The sequence below is a fragment of the Oryzias latipes genome, chromosome 9, assembly GCF_002234675.1.
Source record: "Oryzias latipes chromosome 9, ASM223467v1".
In the NCBI taxonomy this organism is placed as follows: Eukaryota; Metazoa; Chordata; class Actinopteri; order Beloniformes; family Adrianichthyidae; genus Oryzias; species Oryzias latipes.
In genome coordinates, this window is record NC_019867.2 from 13,829,405 (window position 1) to 13,848,600 (window position 19,196).

Genomic DNA, 19,196 nt, shown 5'->3' on the forward strand with positions numbered 1-19,196 from the left:
GGGGAGGGTCCTTGTTCACTGTGTTGCGCATGTGAGTATTATTTTTTCAAATCTGTGGGGAAGCCACTACTTTTTTACTGTTTCCTGATTTATCCAATAATAAGGCCTGAGAAGAGAAAGAATTTACTATAAAACTTTTGAGCTGACCATTTTATTGAAAGACGTGAGTCACTTATGAGAAATTTGAGAATCAATTCCAGGTAAGGTTAGGACATGTGTTTGTGATAAAATATCAGAAAACCTCTATAAATCAGCCTCACTAAACTCTTTTAAAATTCCTGAAACTTTCCAGTGAAGAAAAGTCGTCTTTGCTTTTCCAGTTTTCCTAGTTTGCTAACCTGTTCCATAAATGTGGATTTGATCCCTCAGCTACCCGAGCAAACCCAGTTGATGCGAGTAAAATCCCAGCAGATGTTTTAAAACTGAATTCAATTAACGTCAACCCTTACGTGCCACCGTTAATTTTTCTTTGCCGAAATCCAGTGCAGACAGTAGAAAAGCAGGAATAAGCAGGGAAGCCTGGAAACACTTACTGATATCTGGTACTTGTCGGTAATCTTTCTATGTTCATCTCTGTCATATTTCAATAGTTCAGATGTGAGGTGTGGGCCAAATGAGAACGTTAGCAGTTTCCTCAGAAAAGTTCCATTTTGCATTCATCTAGTTTCTGGCTGTCTGGCCTCTGACCACAGCTGGCAGCCTTTACCCATCTGAAGCAGACATTATGCTTTTGTTATTAAAAGCAAAAACCGCAGCATAAAAGCTGCTGTCTTGAATTTAAAAGTAAATGGATATTTTTTTTTGTATTAATTTTTTTTCCTGGAAGGTTCATGGGATCTGCTTGTTTGAGATTAGTAAGACAAAAAATGAACCAAGCTATTGGTCCAGTCATACAGAGACCGGACAGCCCTCAGTAAGGCTCCCAGGGCCCCCTACACAGGATACCACAGGGGACGCGGTCGAACGCCTTCTCCAAAACTACGAAACACATATGGACTGGATGGACGAACTCCCACGAACCCTCCAGCACCCTAAATAGGGTGTAGAGATGGTCCACTGTTCCACGACCAGGACGGAAACTGTTGTTCCTGGATGTGAGGTTTAACTATTGGACGGACTATACCTACAATATAATTTAATATAATGTAATGTAATGTAATATAGTGTAATGTAATGTAATATGGTGTGGTGTAATGTAGTATAATATTTTCTGGTTATTTTTCAGGATTACCGGTAATTTTTTTAAACAAACGCACACCCTCCCTCGCCCCAGCTCTGATACGACAGGTCGGAGTGACGTCACCGGCTCCCTGTGTGAAACATGGCGGCTGCCATGGAGCTGAGATGCTGGGGAGCAGACTGGGGTTTGCCTTCTGTTCACACCGACTCCCTCGTAGTTCTGGTAAGGCTGTCGCCGCGTCAGAGCGACTGCTCTCGGCCCTTGCAGGGCTGCGCTTCGGAAGCCTGCTTTTCTCCCCGGTTCTTCCTCTGTCTCCTCCATTGTCACTTTCTCGTTAGCCCCCATGCTAACTCTGCAGCCTGCAGATATCAGCTGCTGGGCAGGAAAGCACGTTCAAAGCTTACTTTAGTGTCGCCGCTGCAATCAGGTCCGTGTTCACTACAGGGTTTGACCTTCATGAATGACTGCATGACCTTAGTCTTCCTCCCTGTGACAGAGGAGGGCTCCTTCAAGGTCAGCTTGTTGTTCAGGCTCTTTTTTAAATTGCTTTTTTATTAGATATTCATCAAAAATGTCAAAGGCAGAAGACTTGTGGGGAAATCAACACGTGTCTGGTGTTTGCTTGTTATTTGACATATTCTTGTTGATCCGAGTATGCATCATGTGATCGTTGTCACCTCTAGGTGACACAAATTTTCCAATTAAATAAATCATTTTAGAATCTAAATCTGTGGTTTAATTGATATTTTCTGGTTTTATTGGCAGCACTCTGACCTATTTATTAGTATTTATCCAATCCAACACATCAGAGTTGACCACAGAGAGCCCTTTGTGTATTTTCTCTTATGCCTCGGATTGTGCCCTAAACTCAACAAAGTATTTCTAAACCAAAACTCCATGCTTATCCTGAAGTAACCCAAGTACACACCATTTTTTTAATGTAAACATGCCTGTCGCTGCAGTAAAGCTATAAAAACCTTGTGTTTTGGATCACTCCTATCAAATAGTATTCTGCTGAAAACTTTAGCATACAAATGGGTCTTTTGGTGTGGATTTTATACGGATGTTTCATGTGTGTGCTTCTCTTTCAGGCATACTCCAGGTTTTCTGGCGCCAAACTGACGGTTTCCCACATTGACTGGACATGGAAAACTCTAACAGGTGGGCTGCAGCGACTATAAACGACAACCTAAAGACACAGTGGCAATGTTACCACTACTGCAGAGCTACATGACCCCTTTAGAAACCTCCTTTTTATAAATGTTTACCCAGAACAGCAGCTGGGAGAGGACTGAAAAAGATTTTACAACCTCAGTAGGAAATTGTGTTTTCACCTCTGCATTCTGGGTGTTTATGTTTCTGTGTGTTTTATCAGAGAAATTACTCCACTCAAGGCACTTTTCAACTCGTGAGACATTTATGTGCATTATGTATACTTGATATGATTTCTTAAATTACTCTAAGCATTAAAAATACTGCACTAAAAAAACTTTTTTTTGGATATAAAGTAATACAATGATTAAGAAATAAAGAAAAATGTAACAAAGATGTTAGAAGATGATTTCATCTTCCAGTGTAATTACTCATAATTATAAATAGAAGTTTTTGCAGTAATGTATACAGTACACACACACGTCACATTGGATGCATAAATATCATGATTAGCAGTTAAAGTCAAGTCGAGTATGATTTGTTTCTTGAAAGGGAGTGTAAAGAAACCCACCCCTACTAAGTATTTATAATATTTAGATATTAGATATAAAATAAAGTGTTTAGTACTTTCTTTTTGTTTTGGTTGAAATGAAATCAAGTTTTAAAGGTCAGTGTGCTCTAAAAGCATCATGTGGAAACATAGGAAGCAGCTCACAGCTGTCATAGTTTGGATTAACAGGTACTATTTGCAGATTGGAAGAATTGAATTCAGACATTCTGCACTGATCTCAAGGCGGACGTCCTCCTGCACTGCATGATTTTGGTCTCATTTGTTCTCAGCGAGCAGTCCAGAGTTACTTTGTGGAGAGTCTGTAGTTCAGGAACCCGCACAGATTCTCAGTTTTATGAGGAAACAGGTGAGATTTTGCTTTTATTCAAATAAATTATAATTAAATCAGCCGATTCACTCTATCTGAAGGTTTTTTTTTTTTTGCAGAGGTTCAATGCAGATTATGAGTTGACAGCCAGACAGGGAGCAGATACAATGGCCTACATTGCCTTGCTTGAAGAGAAACTCCGGCCAGCTTTGGTAACATCGCCTCTTAACTGCTTTTTCTTAAAGACCTGCTTCGGTGAAATTTTTTTTTAACATGTTCTTGTAGCATTTTACTCATTATGCAGGGCATATATAAAGAAATTTATTATTCAAATTCCTTAGTATTTCTTCATTGAAATCGTGGTCAGTCAGGAGCAGACAAAAAAATGCTGTTTGTAGTTATGTACAAACCACAATCGGCAGGCCACAAGCTCTCTGCTCTGCTCCATTCTTGTGCATTCACTCTAGATAAAGAGATCCATCTCTTTTAAACTGTACGGCTGGATAGCTCTGATATTGCTCACCATTTTTGTTGCACCGGGCTCGTGAGGGGCTGTAAGCTAGCTTGGAGAGCGTGTAAACAGAGGCATGATGGGAAATGACTGCATGCTTCTCCATGCCAACAGTCCCGCCCACAATACAGAGGCGAGTTTCTCATGAACTCCTGCTGCTCTGTCCAAAAAACAACCAAGCTCATTTGATTTGACCTAAAATCTGCAGAATTATTCTAAAAGATCACTGGAATTGCTTTTACAGTAGATCAAAGATCATTGGAATGAGTCTTTTACAAATCCCAACCATTGACTAAAAGAGATTTTTTTCTTTTTCTTACTTCAATAGCTTCACACATTTTGGGTGGACACTGAAAACTACACCAGCCTGACAAGGCCGTGGTTTGCCTCACGCTCACCTTTCCCATTAAACTTTATCGTCCCGAGTCGCCTCGCCAGGATGGCGCTCTCCCGCATCCTCCTCACCAAAGGGGAGGCACCGTTACACAGAATCTCGGAGATAGAGGGAAAGGTGAGAGCGGTTGTTTATGAGACATGAATAGTGTGGTCTGTCGACTCTTCCTGTGCGCCATCTGAGAGCGATTTGTGGCTTAGAGATGTAAATTATTCCCACTCTGCTTCAGATTTACAGTGACGCTAAAGAGTGCCTGAACCTTCTTTCCTACAGACTGGGAACTGCAAACCACTTTTTTGGCAACTCGTAAGTCTATTGATGTTGAAATATTTATCGAATGAACTGTTTATAGAAAAAACAGGGAAAACAGAATTGATTATTTGCAGTCAGACTGTGTATATATAACATTTTAATTGACCTTAAATGTACTTTTCCTAGCTCTAACATGCTTATTTTTGGGGGGTTTATGTCTGTGTGTGTTTCTGATCACAGGCCAACCAGTCTGGATGCCTTTGTGTTTGGCTTCGTTGCTCCTCTGCACAGAGCGAGTCTTCCCAGCAGCCATCTGCAGAGCCATCTCAAACAGCTGGAGAACCTCACGCACTTCTGCGACAACATCCTTGAAGTGTACTTCAGCTCGGACCACCCCTGTAAGATCTGGGCACACGTTGGCTCTCTGCAAAGCTAACCTCATCAGCTTCTCACCACTTCTCAGTTATTAGCTCCCAGCACTTCTTTCCTGTACTTTACTTTTGATGTTCGATGAACTAACACGCTTCCTGCTTGGCTCACTTTTTCTTCCATCTGTCTTTTCTCCATTTGTTTTTTTTTTTCTCCTTGTCTCTCCAGGTCCCCCTCCTCTTCCTCCTCCTGCTGTTCAGGAATCGATGGATGCCAACCTTCAAAAACTAACGCAGCTTGTAAACAAAGAGTCCAACTTGATAGAGAAGGTGCTCCTGCTTTCTTTTTCTCTTCTTTTGCATGGTTACTTTTTACTTCACCATTCCATCTACTGTAGCTCACAGCTTGTTAATTAGTGATAGCTATGCTTTTTTGCATGTGGGAACTAAGTCATCTGTACATTTTGCTGTAGATGGATGATAATCTTCGCAGCAGCCCGCAGCACAAACCCCACAGACTTGACCCCAAACCCAGCCTGTCCAGTGCAAACAGCTCCACTCCTGCCTAACAGCCAAGCTTTCAGCTCTGCTCCTGCCTCATGGAGCGCTCAAAGCTAGCGGCTTTGCTCTGACTCAGCGTCTTCTAAAGGGGAAAAAAAAGTCTAATGGCTGCAAACGGAAAATACATTATTGGTTAATTGGGTTATGTAATTACTAGAGGCTATTTAATAATACTTAGAATTGCTCTTGAGGTTTGAAGGGAGGAACCAGCATGTGTAATGTATTTAAAAAGAAGAGTGCATGGTCAAAGATGCAATACTGAGAAGTAGCTCTGGATTAAAGGGACACAGAACGTTCAAAGAAACAAAAGAGGAAATGACAGGAAATGACTTTAACCTTTGAGTTTCCTAATTTGCTCTTCTTTCTTCTTTTAACCTTAAACTGCTTTTGTTTTGTTGAAGGGTTATGTACTTTCTGTTGCACTCACAAGCTAAGCTACTAATGTCAGTCAAGTATAAAAGTAAAAGCATCCTACAACTGAAAATCAATGTACTTTTTGAGAATTCATCCAGTTATTTTCATGTATTCATGCTCTTGTACATTGGCCTCAGCTACAGTAAAGAAGTCTATTTTGGACGATGCTTCAGTATGTATGCAGTCAGGATCATTCCTTGCCTTTATCTCCACTGTTATTTATACATAGTTGTAAATATTTGGAAGGATTATAACGATTTTTTGGGGTCATTTTCTCTAAATAAGACCAAGTTAACTCACCTAAATTCTTTTTGACACACAAGTGAACAAGCTTTGCACTTTATTTTAAGTTGGTCATTGATGCTAATTTTTGTTTTAACCCGATGCCTAATATTTATTTAATTGTGAGCCTTTTTTTCCTGCTATATAATGATCATTTTCTGTACCTCTGTTGTTCATTTTGTCTGAGCTGAAGTGTCCTTTCATTGACATTTTGTTTGTGTTGTGGTTTATTTTTACCGTTTCTTTTCAAACTGTTCATAATTTGATATGTTTTTCAGCTGCAATGAAATCGTGTTCATACATTCAGAAATATTCTGCAGCACAAGGTGATTTCTCTGCTGGTGTTGTTTGGTTTGTGTGTGCTTCCAGCATCACACCACACAAAGTGTGGCTGCAGCGGGCCTTCATGACTGCCTGTGTTTCTGTTTGTGCCGAATGCCTACCGTGTCGCTCTTCGTTCACATTTTAGTGGTTGGTTTTTTTTCATGATCTTCATTTGATGTGCCCATAATGTGCTGACATTATAAAAAATCCACATTTTTTTCTCCTTTTTTGAACAAATTAAAAATAAAATGTCTCTTTTCAGACAGTCTTCTCTAATGTAAAATGTGTTTTTTAAGGAACTGCACCCATTTTCATTTAGTTGCGAAAGATTTCCTGGCTGTCCACCGCCCTTGAGCGATAGATGGGTTGTTTGTTTGGATGTCGAAGGATAAAGTCTGTCTGGTTTGGCCGTAGACATGGAAAACATTAAAGCAATCGGAGAGAAAAATGATGCAATCATTCCAGAAAGGTAGGGAAGTTGCAGGAAAAGGCAGCCGTCACTTCTCAGGCTGCAGCTCAGAGCCACACAGATGGAGGCCAGCTCGCTGATGGGTTGCATGTGTTTGCCCTCCTCTGTTTCCCTGCCGCCCTCCTTTTTTTTTTTTTTTTTTTCCTTTCAAAAGAGAAAAAAATTCTGAGACAATTAAGGACGGAGTCTGAGGGCTTGGGAAACAATTTGACTCTAATTGTTCGTGGCATGTCTTGAGGGGGAAAGTACATCATCTAGACAAAGGCATGATTACAAAGCCCTGAGACATGCATTTTACTAGATTTATGATGGAATATAATGTTATGGTGATGTTGAGGCCAATGTTCAGTGTAACCCTTGTGTTATCCTAGGCACTTTAACATTGGGAGTTGGGTCATCTAGACCCACTAGACAGTGCGCTGAACCTTTTTTCTTCAATGATTTGTGATCTTCACAGGTGTCCATGATTACATGAAATCTTCCCACCTTTATCCACCTTTGTCATGTTAGGGAGAACACGTCAATGTAAGGGTGGGGTCATCTAAGATAGCACAAGGGTTAAAAAAAACATATCCTGTTCTCGGCCTCCATCATATTGTGATTTTCAGTTTTTGTCTTTTATTAAATACGCTGCAACAACCTTTTTAAATATGTGAATATGCATTTTTTACATTCTAGTTATTGGGGGGACTAAATTGAGAAATTATGAGAACAAATAAAATCATCAAAACCTTAGAGAAACGATTTTGACTGATTTATAATAGTATAGGCCTGCAGAGTCTGTACACAGCTGATTTCTTTTTGCATGGGATCATATACATACAGCTTATGTGAAAAGGAAAAAGCCTTTTAAAATCCCTCTCACAGTAGATGGAGGGGCAACGCCCTCTAGTGGTGAATGCATGTTAGAGACCTCTAGTCGAAACAAGCCATCCATCTTCTACCACTGAATCCTTTTCAGGGTCACTGAGCTGCTGTGGCCAACCCAGCTACTGTTCGGCAAAGGTGGGGTACACCCTGAACAGGTTACCAGCCTGTTTCAGGCCTACACCCACACATATATGAAGAGAACATGCACACAAAGTCTCAGCTTGGATTTGAACCCGGAACCAGGGCCTTCTCCCGGTTGGCCAAGAGGGCTAACCTCTGTGCCACTGTGCACCCCTCAAAACAAGCTTTTTAAAAATGAAATAAAAAAGCTTAAATAAGGAATACGTTTTAAAAGAAGGAAGAGAATGTGTCTGTAACCCTTGTGCCATCCTGTGGGGTCAAGATGACCATTGACGTGTTCTCCCTACCATGACAAAGGTGGAGAGGATTTCATGTAATCCATGGAAACTGGTGGAGATCACAAATCATTGAAAGAAAGAAGTTCAGCGCACTGTCCTGTGGGGTCTAGATGACCCCACTCCCAATGTCAAACTGCCTAGGATGGCACAAGGGTTAAACACCCTTGTGCACAGAATCCTTCTTACTGACACGAAGAACAGTCTGAAAGGTGGTGACAAGAGTTTGATTCCCATATGTGTCGAGTAAGTAGTCAAAGAAAATGCATTCAGTTAGTCTTTAAAGTTTTTACTAAAGCAGTCTGTCAAAAAAACAGATGCCGGGGAAACGGTCAACGATAAATCTTTTACAAAAGATAGGAAAACTCACACCAGTGGTCAATATTACAAAACTCTTTCAACAAAATATTTTTTCCATTCTGAATCAAAATATTAGTTTTTTCTTTTTATTCTTTGAAGTTGAACTGCTATCCTATAAAACATGCAATCCTATAAATGAGATATTAACAAAAATGTCCCGTTGTGTTTTCTGCATTTCTTCTGCAACAGTGGTCACTTCATTTAAGAAAAAGAAAGCAATCAAAGCAGCAACAGTTAAACACCCTCTGTAAACGTTTTCTTTTAGAGTTAAGAGTGTGGCAGGGCTAGCTGTCCTTGGCAAACTGGGGCAGCTCCTGCACCATGCAGAGCTGCATGCTGCCTGGCTGCTCCAGCGCCAGAGCCGGGCAGCAGGGCTCAGTGAAGCGCTGCTTCAAGGTACCCAACAACCGGCCGCTTTCAGCGTTGTAGAAGGACAGACAGCCGTGCTGGTAGTCCAGGAGGGTTCCCACTCGCTGAAGAATATCCGTCACAAACACAGATGACTGAATGCTATTGTGGAGCAACATAAACCTGCAGCTGGAGACAAACAGGATAATAGAGATTTGAACATCACAATCCGAAAAGATTCTGGTTTTAAAGTGCAGAAAAGATCTTGTGCATACCCTGATGACGAAGGAACACACTGCAAACACCATGATGAGCTGTTTTCACCAAGGGAACCATTTGAACTGGCTGTGCTGTAGGCCACCCCGAGCCTGTAAGCTGCACTTCCTGACACAACTGTCTCCCAGTAATAGAGGCCTCTTGCTGGAAACATCTCACCCAGGATGGACGGACACCTAGAAGAAACACAAAATCTGCTTGATTCTGCTCGAAACATACATTGGTTTTTTTACTTGTTCAAATTAGGTCAAATTTACTCAAGAATGATCGCTTTTGTCATAAGTCCTGAAAACAGAAGCAGAATAAAAAATATCAGAAAATAATGAAGACTTCTATCAAAACTAAGAACAACTGCTATCTTCTTGCATTACAAACCATGGATTTAAGGCTGTCAGGTTGTTGATCAGGGTTTATATCCTATTCTTAATTAAGTCTCAATCCAACATTTTTTTTGTTTGTGGGAAGCCTGTGAGTTGTTTAAGATAAGTGTTCGCTAAACGTAAAAACTTTTTTCAACTCCAGTTGGTTCTGCTTTTTCCAATGTAATGTTGTTATTATTAATATTTGTCCCACATGATAATTTAGTGGTTATTTTGGGTTTCGGAATAAAGGTAAAGAGCCGGAAGATATGCTAATACTCTTTTTGGACAATTTTCAGATCAATCACGATAAATGATTTGTGTTTTTGTTCTTTACACGTGTTGTTAATTCCAAATTAATCTTCTGCCTAGAGAATTTATTGGAAAGCTTTGTGGGAGCTCGTCTGGGTTAAACTCACTCTGTGTCAGAGAATGCAACAGCTTTGCGAGCATCTGGAAAATAGTTCAAGGTGGTCTGGTCCTCTGACAGCTCCAGAGCGGCGTGAGCGGAGTCTTTTAGCAGGTGGAACCTCGTCCCTGCAAGGTGTAGCAAGCAACAGAAGCAACACGGAGATAAATACTTGTAATCTGTGTAATGTACACCCACTTGGAGCTGAATTCATTGCATCAGTGTGCGTTTTTGACCTTTGGTAGAAATGAGTGCAGCCTCGCTTTGCTCGCTGGCACCAGCCTCGTTCACAGCTTTGATGTAGAACAGGTAATTCTCGTTGGGCTGCAGGACGACTCTCTGTTCACAGACGCTCACTCCTGAGATGGACCTGTAGCACACAGGAACAGGCAAAGTTTTCAAGAGAAGCTTTTTTGTTTTAAAGGCTAAGGTCAGAATGAAACATTCTTCTGAGACAAACCTGAGACCCTCTCCCTCCAGTTCATACTGGCGGCAGTACTCCAGAGTGTAAGTCTGTCCAGGAGTCTGCTTTGCTGGGCTCCATCTCAGCGTGGCTGAATCCCACAGGACTGTGCAGCGCTCAGTATCCATCACTGGCACTGAGGGAGCTGCCAGAAAGAGGAGAGGAGCTTCAGGACTCACATTGAAACGCTTTCAAATTGTAGCCATTGTGATTTTACCTCCTTTTTTATGTCATAAATAGAAACAAGAAAGCAGTGACTTCAGTTTTACTGTGCAGAACTGCTACTGACCAGTTCTGAAGATCAGCCTGTCGCTAGGCAGAGAGCAGCCGGTGTAGTTGACAGCCATCACCCACACTTTGTACATCTTGTCAGGCTCCAGCTCCTCAAGGACACAGTAGCTCTCCTTCACCGTCACACGGTACTCCTCTGACACCACTGTGGACCACAGCAACACAATTTCAGCTCCAACATGAGAAAAAGTAATCAAGTATTTGTCTGTGTGCCCACAACAGGAAATATTTAAAAAGGATGAAGTGACAAGTTTTAGGTTTTATCTCTTAATTACATAATTTAGATCCATTTTTTAAATGTATAGTTCACTATGAATTGAGTCAAAAAAATTGTTTTTTTTAGTTTGAGCAGGATTGTGACAGTACCTCCCTGTGGATGCTCCATGCAGTAGACCTGGAAGCAGTCAATGACATCTCCAGTGTTGATTGTCCAGTAGACAGTGACACTAGTGCTGGTGGCTGAACCTGGTTCCTGGGGCTGCAGGGTGGGTCTTTTGGGAACTGAAGAACACACCAGAGGGATTCTCAACAGTCAAAACTCCCCACATCAGCAAGGTTTGTCTAGCAAACACAGTGGATGTTTGAAGACCTACCTGGGATTCCTTTGCGTTGGGCAAGGCTGTTGGAGCTGGAAGTGTTGGCCTTGGCGTAGTCCTCAAACACCAGCAGGCCCTTGGGACCCAACTCCAATGACAAGGTTGCATCCAGAGCTGCTTTTAGTCTGACCACAAATGCACAAGTTTATCTTCAGCTTAGAGTTTGACATTTTTCAAATAGCAACAGTTGGCAAGTTGTGGTTCTGCAGCAGTGTAGCGTGCTGCTACGAACAGTCATGTCTTTAAGTAGCTGTTGTGAAACCACACACCACCACACAAGGTAAATTACCTTGCATGAATGTCTTCAGGCGGCTGTTGGGAGAAATTGAAAGTTTATCACACATTTGACCCACTCTCTAAAACTTAAAACACCTGATCCACAGGTTTGCAGGACTCACCCGAGCATCAGTCTCTGCCTCCCTGGCTGTGATCTCCAGAGTGCTCTTGGCAGAGTCAATTTTCTCCTGGAAGGAAACAATCTTGTCGTATAGCTGCTCCAGCTTGGTCTTCTTCTCCTCCTCAATACTGACTGACATGCCATTGTACTGCTCCATTACCAGAGCCTTCATCTCCTCATTCTGCGCCTGCATGGCCTCCTCATTCTCCACAAACTGGTCCTGACAGAGAGAAGAGTAACCAACCAATAATGACCTTTCTTTATAGCTCTGTGGTAAGGAAAACTGTGCATTTACAGCAAAAAGGATGTACCTCTACAGAGTTGTAGGCCAGCTCCAGCTCTGACACCAGGTCTTCAATGATCTCTGATCTCTCCTGGAGCTCTGAGATCCAGTTGCCCAGTGTCTCCTGTGACACAGTAAGTTTACAAAACATTCTGTATTTTCTTTTAATTCTACATTTATTATTGCAGTCAAATTCTTTTGAAAAATACAGAGTTTGCAGTTTTGAGTCATGGAAACAATCCCCTTTTGACGTTGTTGGGCAAATAAAATTTTTACATTAAAAACAAACATAAAACCTTTTTTTAAATAAAGGTCATTGTCAGAAATCTGTTGCTCTGATGTTTGCTCTATCTTAGTTTGGCATCAAAAATCTTCAAAAAATGGAAAAAGGTTCTGGTGCTGAACAACATCACAGTCTACACGTGTTCATGTGTAATATGTGTCAATGAAAACTGAAACTCACAGTGTAAATGTATGTCCATTTGTAAAACAAAAGTAGGAGAGATTTGCCGCTCTAAGAACAGAGACTAGATAATAAAAAGGCTGTAGTAAAGTTGGATTGATTTTCTGAATTGATCACCTCTTTGTACTACAGTCAAATCTTTAATACAGCTTTGATCTCAATTCATATTCTGGCTCTTTATCTGAAAAGGACACTGAAAAATGTCCCTTCTCACTTTTCTGAATCCAGATTTTTTTTGCTTAAATATCTGCAACAGATAAACTTGTTTGTGACCTTATTGAAACAAATGTAGAGAATGAAACTGCGGGCAAAAAAAAGTTTTAAAGTTCTGGCTTGATTTTAATCTGGGGGCTGACCTTGAAGGAGACAACTGAGCTGGGTTTGTGAAAGGATCACATATCAGTCTGTACATCTGATGTCATCTTGGACCATTGCAATGATTAAAGCAGATCTGTGCAGCACAACAAATCAATGTGGGCGCTGCAGTCTGCCGGCTCTCTGAGAGCGTGCAGACTGTCAGGGTCAATGGAAAAAAAGAAAGATGACTAGATGGAGGCCAGTTTATCATCTGATGACACAAACTAAACCCAGAAATGATATGAAACTTGAGTAGAAAATGATAAAGAGTCACACTTATGATGCTGTCTGTCAGTAGAACTGTTGACTTGTGTAAAATATCTTCTGTTTTTAGTTTTTCTCTTACAAGACTTCCTGCCTCAAACGCTGCTTTCTGTCAAAGCCAGTGTTACGTTTCACATGCGTAAATCTGGATTGCATCACCTTGATCTTCTCATAGGCGTTATCCACAGAGTTGAGGTCATGGCTGAGGTGCTCCGCAGACGTGCTGTCGTCCTCTGACAGCAGACATTCACAGGTAGCACAGAACCAGTCCATACCCTGCAGCTCAGCAGCCAGTCGGGCCTGACTTTCCTCCTCACCGTCAATGATCTCATAATCTTCCTCATTGAGTTCTTCACTAAAAAGTTCAGTTTGCTCATCCTTCTCTATGTCCATTTTCTCTTCTTGCTCCGGGAAAGTCTTTCCAACCTCTGTTCCTGACTTTGCTTCTTGCTCAGATATTATTTCATATCCGAGCTCTTCAACAGCTACAGCTACACCTGCAGCCTCCAGAACAACCTGGTCCTGCTGCTGTTTCTGTTCAACATCCTCATTTTTCAGATCAACAATTAGAAGAGCATCCTCTGTAGGAATATCAGTCTCCATTGCATCTGCTAACATTTGCACATCAGCCTTTTGTTCCTCCTCTGTTTGCTTTGACTTCAAAACTTCCTCATCCAGCCCTGACAAATTGTCCCCAGGAGTGAAAGCCACTTTGTCCTCTTCTATACCCATTTCCATCTCATGGTCGTCTGTGGCTGGCTCTTCAATAAGCACGGCCTGTGGCTGTTCCTGCTCAAGATCAAGTTGATCTTCTTTTTCTTTAAGTTCTGGCTCTGCTTCATCAGTCAGAGGCTCTGGAGGCTGAAGTTTGCCGGTTCTGTCTGGCTCTAGTGGAACCACTGTTGCTTTTGGAGTCTTCTCTGACCATTGACCAACCTCTATGTCCATCTCTACAGTTTGTCCTTTGGGGACCAGAAGGATGAACTCATCACCAACACTCACTATGTCCTGAACATCATCTCCACTGTCTTGTGATGTGAATTTGGAACTGATTTCTGATGTTTTATCAGATTCTTTGTGGGTTATGCTTTGATCAGTTTGATGTTTGATGGCTGGTTCTGTTTCGGTTTCTGCTGGGATCAAAGGCTCTGTCATCTCAGCCGGTATCTGGGTTTGAAGCGCATACTCCTGACCTTCATCTCCAGTTTCCACTGGAAGAAGCACTTCTTCAGATGTTTCTGTTTGAGATTTTGGCTCTTCCACTTTTGTTACCTCCTGATCATCAATCCTAACCTGCTTTGCTGTTTCATCATCTTCCTTTTCAGACACTTTCACCTCTGTCTGTACTTCACAGTCACAGTCAATGATAACTTTTATCTGTGTAGGAGATGCTTCTCCTTCTGGACATTCAGTTTCCGGTTCAGGCTTGCTGGAAGCTTCTTTTTCAGGTTCCTTTACATGATCTACAGCCTCTGCTGCTAGTGTTTCTTCACTAGACACACTCTGAAAATACAAACTGTTTTCAGTGTTTTCTGCCTGTATTTTAGTCATAGTGTCGAGTGCAGGCAGTTCGTTTTGTCCAGATGCTGTGGATGTAGACATTTTTTTAACCACCTCTTGCGTCTCATGTGGCTCTGCGGTGCCTATTCTGCTTTTGTCAGTACCTTTCTTATCATCTTCCTGAATCTCCTTCCCCTCCTGTGTTAGCTCAGCTTCCAATACAGGTATTGTTTCTGTGCTTGGTGAAGGAGATTCTGTCGCCTCTGCTTTTTCCTTGTGGAAATGATCCTGTTGGTCCAATATCTGTTTCTTCTCAGATTTAACCTCCAAATCTTCTGCAGCTTCTACAGCTTGGGCCGCTACAAGGGGTTCCTCTACAATCTTTTCAGAGTGCAGATCTTCTCCAACACTCTCCTCCTGCATCTTTCCTTCCTCTGTCTTTGTCTTCTCCTCCTCCTCTTTTTCTTCTACCCTAGTCAGGCTTCCAGTCATTTCAAACTCGCTCTGTGGCCACACCATCCTCCCTTTATTTGTGTCCTTCACCAACTCCACCTGTTCATCCACAACCGGTGTTTCGTCTTTTAAAATGAATTTCTCCAGGTACCCTTCTGCCTCCTCAGAGTCTGACAAACGCCTTCTGTAGGACTTCTCAGAAACCACGCTCTCTGCCTCAGAGCATTCTTCATCACTCCTCCTCCTCTCACCTTCAGCATCTTCATACAGGTCTGAGTACATGAAGGATAAAGCAGAAGGCTCTTCCAGGAGAATGGGGTCAATGATCTTAGGAGGTCCAGGAGAAATGAAGATAGGAGTGAGGGTGGTCTCCTCAGTCATGAAAAGGACAGAACCGCTCTCCTTTGTCGACCTCTGGCTCTCACGTCCTGTTCTCATCCTGGCTCCACTGTCCTCATCTTCTCCCCTCTGCTGCAGTGCAGGAGGTCCTTCTCCATAGAAAACCTCATCCAGGTGTTCTCCAACTATCTCCACGTCTGTAACAAACACAAATGAATCTTCGGATGCAGAGGGGCTCTCTGTGGCGGCCTCCTCTGCAGCCTTTCGCTTGTCTGTTGGGGGTGTTGCCGCTGGCTTTGCTGCGTTGTCCTGCTGTACTGATGCTTGTTCTCCAGAAACCACGTCCAGAAGAGTGAACTTCTCAAAGTAGTCGATGTCACAGGCACTGTCTGTCTGAGCTGGTGTGTGTCCAAGCCCTTTACCCAATGATGGCTGTGAAGAATCTCCCTTTGAGGACTGAGAAGAAATCATCAACTATCAATGATTTTTGAATATCTAAACTTATAATAATCAAGACTAAAATGTTATATTAATACCTCAGTGGTTTCTGGTCCTTCATCCTCCTCCTGCTGGTCATCAGTCTTATGCTCTGCCCAGTTCTGGTGATTCCGAGCTTTAATCTTTGGAGTCTGGTCCAGATAAAACAGATTGTCCTGCAGCTCTGTACTCTCCTCTTCATCAACAGTGGGAAGTTTGGAGGGAACTCTGATGTTTAGAATCTCATAACCTTCTGAAATTAAACTAAACAGCTGCTGATCTTTGTTTTTTATTTCTTCCAAGTCTGTCTCTGTTCCTGTGTTCTCCTCTTTGACGTTGGGAAGAGAAACTTCTGCCATCTCCGGCCGCTCAACTCCCAAAGCCGAAGCTGACCTGGAACTCCCAAGCCTGCTCAGTCTGTCCCCCAGTCTGCTGCTTCTTCCTCCAGACCTCGTCCTCCTGCGGATGACTTTGTCCTCATCAAACTCAATGGTGATTTTTCCTGCAGCCCCAGAGCCCTCCATACTGTAAGATTCCGAGGTGGAGCTGGCCTCAGAGGCCCAGGGAGTAGAGCAGCGGCTGGAGGCTGTCTCCCAAACAATGCCGCTGTCCTCACTCTGAACCGTTACCATGGAGAATGATGGATCCACCATCAGGCACTGGAGCTTAGGCTTCACAGACTGGTCCTGGACAACCTCTCGTAAACTAAAGGAAAGAGGAACAGCTAGCGTTAGAGGGCGAAGAGGAGGCTGTTGGTGCCATCTGCAAAAAAGAAGAAGGGCATGACAGAAAACTCTGGCTTGCAAGAGGAGATCCTTTTGGCCCAGGCATTGGAAATCTAAGCGGAGCACAAACCAATGAATCAAATCCAAACATGTTTGAGCAACTTACTTGAATGTTCTTCAGTCTAAAAAAACCGAACTGAAAACAAGCAAACAAGTAAATCTGTTGTTGATATCAGGTGTCTGGTGCCAGGATCTCTGCATGAATTATGGGAAAAATTCAAATGCACCAGAGGCTTTCCCCCCCCTTATCTATGAATACATCTCAACTCACTCTGGGTTATGGGAAGGTGACGTCTCAAAGCGTCATTTATGTAATATTAGAAAAGAAATGCTTGGCCTTGTCAGATGCAGCCAACATATCAGTGTCTTCTCATATTTCTGACATGGCACCTATGCTCTGAACTCTTAGTTTTAATCATGTGAACGGTACAGAAGCGCATAATATCCAGTAGAAGAAAGAAAAGCTAGTGTTGTAGGGTCATGTTTTCTTCCTTTGGGAACCAAGTCCTCTTTTCTGTTGTTTTAAGACACTAACAAGCCACATTTAAAAGGTTAACGGACGTTTCTGACAAACACAAATTGATCTCTCTACAGAAATCCTTTTCAAACTACATAAAATGTTGTGATCTGTTTTCGAAGAGTACCTGTTTTGTAGCTCCTCCACTTCATCTTCATCATCTTGGCTGATGACATCTGAGGCTTCATACCGACTCTCCTGTAGTTCCGTCATCTCAAACGCTACACTCTCACATTCCTCCATCACGGTAGTTTCTTCCAGATTTGCTCTTTTGAGCTCTCAAACTTGTTTTTTGGTCTTTTGAGGTTCAGTCTCTCCGTATTGGGAGGTGGTCTGCCTATTTGTGTCATTTGAAGTTGGGACTTATCCATCTGACTCAGCGCGGGACAGAAATAGAGTGGGGGAAAGAAAACAGGGGAGAGAAGGTGGAAAAGGAGAAATGCAGAGTGAAAATGAGGGGATCACTTTTGACAGCTTTTAAACAAAACTAAAAGTCAACTCTGAGAGAGAAGTTCAGATCTTTAGATCACGACAAAGACTGGAATCGAAATACAGCCTTGAATGCATCAGTGGTCCAAGCTTGATTGAGGCGATGTGGCTTTAAGTTCTTAGCTTGTTTAAAAATAGGCTCTGTGCTGAAACAGTAACCCTGGTTCCTTTACAGCTGCTGGCAACAGTAAGCCAGACATGTCATGTAAAGTACCCCCCCCCCCCCCCCCCCCCCATGCCAGGACTGGAACTACAGATTAAAGTCATGTAACTAAGTGAAAACAAAACAAGATCCGAATAACTGCCGGAGGAGTTTGATAAAAAGTAAAGAAAACAGTACTCATATTTTATTCTCCTTTTTTTTAAAGCTTGTGCACAAGACACCAGAATTAGGCTTCCACAGAAATTTCCTGAAAAGGTTCGGCTTTAGGACTTCACAACCATCAAAACAATGCTGAACTCATCGGAGGTCTCTGAGGGCTGGAGCTCATTTAGATGGATCAAATATTTTTACAAATACTATAGAAAATGATGGAGAACACCTCTGAATGCATTCAGCTAAGTGAGTTTCACAGAATTTCATCCCAAAAGATTCAATACTTGATCATTTTTCTATTCACATCTTCTAGTTTTTTCTCCATATCATTTTTCCAGGTAGAATTCAAAGATAAGAACATATTTTAGGGGTCTAATAGAGAAATGAGAAAAGGAAAGCCTTGCTGGGAAAACTAACGGTACACATATTTCCACATGTCCATATTAAAAATATATATTATTGGTCCCAGCAATGTTTAAAGAAGGTAAAATACAGATTCTCAATTTTCAAATAATGTATGGTTTATTTTAATTAAATATTTGGTATTAATTTTGAGCATTATAGTCTAAGTGCATGATAATGCTGCTTTTGTACCTTTTTCAAGTAATTTTGGTTTAAAAAATGACTTTCAAAGAAAGATGCATTAAATTGTTCTGTCTTGTGACCTTGACTTCAGTAATGGTGGAAAAGATTATAAACCACATTATAAACCCATTATAAACCACACACATTATAAACATTTTTTTTAAATAAAGGGGGGGGGGATTTGTGTACAAAATCAGACAGAAAAAAAAAGTGTCAGAAGCAAATGTTTGTATGGATTTAGATCTGAAAATGAGAAAAGGGAAAACATGCACTTCTGCACATATGACAAAGAATGATAACAGAATTACTGGAAATAAACCTAGACCTGACCCAAAGCTGTTTTACACAACTTTAAGACTTGGTAAGAACTGTAAAACCGTTTTTAAACATTCATTTGGACCTGTTTTTATTTGATCTGTTTAGTTTACTGACTGCGTGTCACAAATTCTGAGTTAAAAGCAAATTTGTAACAGTGCTGACATATGTATTTTATGTATAGTATTATTCAAAAATCTTTAATGTGTCAAAGTATGCAGGTTCATCCACAACTATTTTTTTTAGACTTTTAACATTTATTTCTCTGTAGGGAGGGTTTTGGAAAAACCTTTAAAACCTGATGATAGACATAGTCAAAGCAGGCCAATTACACTCAAGGTACACAATTTCAAACAAAGTTTGGCACCATTGTTTAGATAAAAATGTAAAAAACTTTAAGGCAATAATCAAAAATTTTGACCTCATGTTTTAAAGGTCAGCCTTGAAATGAATTTCTGTAAGGAAGAGCTTGGAACATCAGGC

General features: G+C 41.6%; 2 protein-coding genes across 5 annotated transcripts; one reads left to right on the forward strand and one right to left on the reverse strand.

Moving 5' to 3' along the window:
* The first annotated feature begins 1,279 nt into the window (after nt 1-1,279).
* Nucleotides 1,280-6,592, forward strand: mtx3 (metaxin 3). Of its 2 annotated transcripts, XM_011479231.3 has the most exons (9): nt 1,280-1,402; nt 2,272-2,341; nt 3,173-3,249; nt 3,330-3,422; nt 4,050-4,232; nt 4,345-4,421; nt 4,608-4,765; nt 4,965-5,065; nt 5,209-6,592. In XM_011479231.3, exons 1-9 carry the CDS (start codon nt 1,322-1,324, stop codon nt 5,302-5,304), a joined length of 936 nt encoding a protein of 311 aa, XP_011477533.1. In that variant the 5' UTR covers nt 1,280-1,321; the 3' UTR covers nt 5,305-6,592. The 2 variants fall into 2 exon arrangements, with proteins under 2 accessions (XP_011477533.1, XP_020561636.1); XM_020705977.2 differs by lacking the exon at nt 4,965-5,065 and having other exon boundaries at nt 5,209-5,417.
* Nucleotides 6,593-8,344: 1,752 nt separating this feature from the next.
* On the reverse strand, nt 8,345-17,547 carry LOC101162931 (cardiomyopathy-associated protein 5). 3 transcript variants are annotated; one of them, XM_011479233.3, is made up of 14 exons: nt 17,136-17,547; nt 15,766-16,468; nt 13,097-15,685; nt 11,882-11,977; nt 11,572-11,790; nt 11,463-11,485; nt 11,171-11,298; nt 10,944-11,078; nt 10,576-10,722; nt 10,284-10,431; nt 10,060-10,193; nt 9,834-9,951; nt 9,055-9,231; nt 8,345-8,968 (listed from the first exon to the last, which is right to left on the reverse strand). In XM_011479233.3, exons 1-14 carry the CDS (start codon nt 17,249-17,251, stop codon nt 8,716-8,718), a joined length of 4,986 nt encoding a protein of 1,661 aa, XP_011477535.1. In that variant the 5' UTR covers nt 17,252-17,547; the 3' UTR covers nt 8,345-8,715. The 3 variants fall into 3 exon arrangements, with proteins under 3 accessions (XP_011477535.1, XP_011477536.1, XP_011477537.1); XM_011479234.3 differs by having other exon boundaries at nt 15,766-16,411; nt 17,136-17,546; XM_011479235.3 differs by lacking the exon at nt 17,136-17,547 and adding an exon at nt 16,598-16,696 and having other exon boundaries at nt 15,766-16,411.
* Between the last annotated feature and the right edge of the window lie 1,649 nt (nt 17,548-19,196).